At 48.7% G+C, this 4537-nt stretch overlaps 1 protein-coding gene across 1 annotated transcript in view; it reads left to right on the top strand.

Annotated features, from left to right (window-relative positions):
* The window catches only part of LOC103383501 (noelin-2), a 10508-nt gene extending 6727 nt beyond the window's left edge, over positions 1 to 3781 (top strand). The window contains exons 5-8 of the mRNA XM_008316639.3: positions 687 to 793; positions 2018 to 2194; positions 2270 to 2443; positions 3086 to 3781. Of these exons, the coding sequence (XP_008314861.1) occupies positions 687 to 793; positions 2018 to 2194; positions 2270 to 2443; positions 3086 to 3406 (779 nt within the window). The 3' untranslated portion in view covers positions 3407 to 3781. The remainder of the gene's footprint in view (positions 1 to 686; positions 794 to 2017; positions 2195 to 2269; positions 2444 to 3085) is intronic.
* The last annotated feature ends 756 nt before the right edge of the window (positions 3782 to 4537 follow it).

Raw genomic sequence — 4537 nt, 5'->3', positions numbered from 1 at the left:
GGACTGGACTGGACCGGACTGGACTGGACTGGACCGGACTGGACTGGACTGGACAGGCTTCTAAAAGCATGTGAGAAGCGGCAGGAAACAGAACCGCTGTATGGTTTACTTTACCACCAATTTCCAGCTTACTTTACTTTTGAAGTGAATAGAAAACAAAAAGATTAAATCCGTAAAGGCACATTCTGACCTTTTAGAAATCAAACCATCTGTTTGACCTTTGAAGACAACAACAGTTAACCTTTCACAGACTGACAGGTCAGTCTTTATTCAGATACTGGATTGGTTTAGTTCTAGTAAAACACAGCAGCGGTGGTGGGGGGGCAGCGGGGGGTTGTTTTGTTTTGGTGACGTGTTTTGATAAATGTTTACGTCAACTTTCTGCTGTGACAAACGTCAGTTTCAGCCTCTAAAGTCTTTTAAACCAGTGTTTCAGAATCTGTGTTTGTTTGTTTGTTTGTTTGACAGTTCAGAGGTGAAGTGTTACTGCAGTACTTTGTCACACACTCCTGAGAACTGAATTACTGCTTCATGTACAGTCATGGTGGTGTAGATGTCAAACATGTAGTACCACCTTAATAATAGTACTACCTTAATATTTATAAGAAGTACAACGTGTACTATCATGGTAATGAATGAATGAATTGTGTGCTGGTCCTTAACAGTCGTTCATGGTGTGTCAACAGGTTGTGGTCGTCTGACTGCAGTGAGTGGCCCAATCACCGTGAGAGCCTCGGGGTCCAGGTTTGGCTCCTGGATGACTGATGCCATGATCCCCAGCTCCGACAGCAGGGTAGGTGCTACAGAGTGTGTGTGTGTGTGTGTGTGTGTGTGTACATGGAGACGGTGTTCTTCTGCCGGTTCTGTTTCCTGTCTCTGTCGGCGACTCCTGTGCGTTCTCTCCATCTCAGCTACAAGCTTCGCCCATTTCCTACAAACACACACTCTGTTAGGGAAGAGTGTGTGGAGCTGGTTGTCAAGGCAACTGTCTCCCACTTGCCGGGTGTGATTTATATCGCCATGGTGACCCTTTCCTGTTCCCTATTAGACTTCCTCCCCTGTGATGAGAGGGAGCTCCGCAGCAGCAGCAGCAGCAGTAACAGTAACAGCAGCAGTTATTACTGTTTAGTAACACCTAGTGTGTGTTGCATTCCTTAAAGGACCCCAAATATATACTCCAAATATATATACTCCAAATATATTCTCCAAATATATATTCCAAATATATACTCCAAATATATATATACTCCAAATATATATTCCAAATATATACTCCATATATATTCTCCAAATATACCTGACGTGTTCCGATGCGAGGCAGAAATAAAGAATGTGAAATGACAGACCAGTCCAGACGATGATGACTTGTGTCGTTTTATTTAGCTAAGAGTAAAGTCTGTTTCCTGGAGAATTCAAATCAATAATTATCCTGTCAATCACAATTAGGAGCCGACACAAATCTCCTGCATTCACTGGACCTTGGTTCAGCTGCTGCTGCTGCTGCTGCTGCCGCTGCTGCTCCCGCCTCCTGCTGCTGCTGCTGCTGCTGCTGCTGCTCCCTCTCTCTCCCCCTCTCTCTCCCTCAGTTCTTATCCCTAATTAACTGTCTCTGCTGAAAACACTCAATTTTCTTTCCATTCTATTCCCTCCACCTCCTCGTCTTCCCTCCACCTCCTCGTCTTCGTCTTCCCTCCAGCTCCTCGTCTTCCCTCCACCTCTATATTTCTATATTTGCTCCTCCACTGATCGTTGTCACCGGCTCAGGTTTCCTCTGGTTTTCTAGTTTGACTGATGAAGGAGGGAACGTTGTCTGGATGTAACCTACATTTATATAAAGGCAGGAATGTGGGGCGACCTGACTGGTAACCCTGACCGCTGGAGGTCTGTGGTGACCACAGACTGAGGTCCCCCTCTTCCCCCCTCTTATGTATTACGTTGTTATTGGTCAGTTCTGAGGGCCAGGGTATTTGGGTCAGCGTTCTTCTACTGGCCTTCACCTCCACCTTCTCACCTCCAGGTGTGGTCCATGGACGGCTACTACAAGGGCAGGCGGGTGTTGGAGTACAGGACCATGGGAGATTTTACCAAGGGCCAGAACTTTGTGCAGCACCTGTTACCACATCCCTGGGCCGGAACGGGTCACGTGGTCTACAACGGTTCCCTCTACTACAACAAGCACCAGAGCAACATCCTGGTGAGCAGAACGGTGCTGGGTGGTCAGTGTGATTATGGGATGGCGGTCTAGACCAGGATTCATGTGTCTCTGCAGGTTCAGTACCATTTCCGTTCCCGCAGTGTGCTGCTCCAGCGCAGCCTCAGTGGAGCAGGGTACAACAACACCTTCCCCTACAGCTGGGGGGGGTCGTCTGACATCGACCTAATGGCTGATGAGACGGGACTCTGGGCCGTCTACACCACCATTCCAAATGCTGGGAACATTATGGTAAAGTGTTGTATTACTGCCACCTACAGGCTCTACTCTCCACTGATAATTATTTTGGTCATATTCGGGGGGCGGGGGGGGTTGTTTGGGGGGGGATTCATCAGTGTTTCCCTAACATCCAATGATCTTCTAGTTTAAGTGCCTGAATCTCAGCCTGTTTGGTTGAAGACAACGCTGATATACTGGCAGGAATTGAAGAAAGACAAAGACACTCACAAAGATGAAGATCTTCAACATAGACATCTGCTGCCACCTAGCAGAAGAGGATGTAATTGTTCAGCCTTTCATGTTTTGATGAGCAAAAACAAATTATATTCAATAAATAAATTATAGTTTTCAGACCAATTAGACAGAAAAACAGACTGACAGACAGACTGACAGACAGAAAGACAGACTGACTGACAGACAGACAGACAGACAGACAGACTGACAGACTGACAGACAGACGGACTGACAGACTGACAGACAGACTGACAGACAGACGGACTGACAGACTGACAGACAGACGGACTGACAGACTGACAGACAGAAAGACAGACTGACTGACAGACAGACAGACAGAGAGACAGACAGACAGACAGACTGACAGACAGACAGACAGACAGACAGGACTCATCGTGTCTCTTTGTGCTTCCTCCAAAGGTCAGCCGTCTTGACCCTCGGACACTGGACGTGCTGCAGAGCTGGGACACTGGTTTTCCGAAGCGCAGCGCAGGAGAGGCGTTCATGATCTGCGGCACTCTCTACGTCACCAACTCCCACCTGGCCGGGGCCAAGGTCCATTTTGCGTACCACACCAACACGTCCACGTACGAGTACACCGACATCCCCTTCCACAACCAGTACTCCCACATCAGCATGATGGACTACAACCCCAGAGAGAGGGCGCTGTACACATGGAACAACGGGCACCAGGTGTTGTACAACGTCACACTGTTTCACGTCATCCGGAGCGACGGGTAGTTCAGCGTCACAAAATATTCTATAAAAGGAAAGAATTGTTTGTAGACAAGTCCCGCATCCCATAAACATCTGCACACAACGGTGGTGAATGTCAGAGGTCAAATCAGCAGCAGCAGCAGCAGCAGCAGGGTGGAGCTGATCGTCTCCTCTGATCCATATCATGTTACATTTCATCCCACGTTTGTCTCAACATCTGATTATAGACGTTGAGGTCAAATTGTCCAAGAAAAATAAAAAGAACGTGGGCTCGTGACCTGAATTTGACCTGGTATCAAAGAGGACGCGACCCTGGAGAAGACCTTCTGGGTTTGTCATGTGATTGTGGAAATGTTCAGTAAGCATGGTTGTTTATTCAATAAAACTGTCCAAACCTAAGTTGTTGCTGTGACCCCCCCCCCATGACCTCCCGTGACCCCCCGTGACCCCCCGTTACAGATGGACAGAGGGCAGTTCTGTGTCCCTGTGTACGAAGGAAGAGAAGCTTCACGTTAATGAAACCAAATCCAACAATGAAAAGGAGAAGATTTCATGACAAAAGCGCCATCATCAGGCAGACACTGGTACTGCACTCAGTCACCTCAGCTCCTCTGCTGTGTCTGTCAGGGAGACAGACGTGTCAGTGACTCACGCCTCCGTCCTGAATCGTTTACCTCTGGTTCTACTGGACGGTGTGACGGAGTCGGGTGTAGAGTGGAGCTGGGCTCGGACGCCCCGGTGGAGGTGAGGTCTCTGGAAAATGTCAGGGAGGTCAGCAAAGGTCAGCAAAGGTCAGCATCAAACACCCAGCGTGTGTTCAGTGGAGAACAGTGTGACACAGTCGGAACCAGAAGACCGTGTTAACAAATCAGTCAATAAGAAACAAAGAGACAGAAACTGGGCCCTTTGTTGTCATGGCAACAGCCACCGTGTGTCCAGCTGTCTGGCTTCACCAAAGGCCAAAGAACAACAAGATCACACCTTCCCCCGGGTCAGTGTCGAAACCTGTCTGCACCAGCGCCCCCTTCTGTCTGTCAGTTTTCAACACTGGGGGGCCGGGGAGGAGCACGGGGGTGTGGGGGTCAATGATGAATTAGAACAGTGGAGGTGAAGGTGGAGGGGGAGGCAGGTGGTCCACTCTGAAGACCCCCGTAG

Source organism: Cynoglossus semilaevis, chromosome 9 (assembly GCF_000523025.1).
Source record: "Cynoglossus semilaevis isolate Cse_v1.0 chromosome 9, Cse_v1.0, whole genome shotgun sequence".
Lineage (NCBI taxonomy): Eukaryota > Metazoa > Chordata > Actinopteri > Pleuronectiformes > Cynoglossidae > Cynoglossus > Cynoglossus semilaevis.
This window is presented reverse-complemented; position numbering and strand designations above follow the sequence as displayed.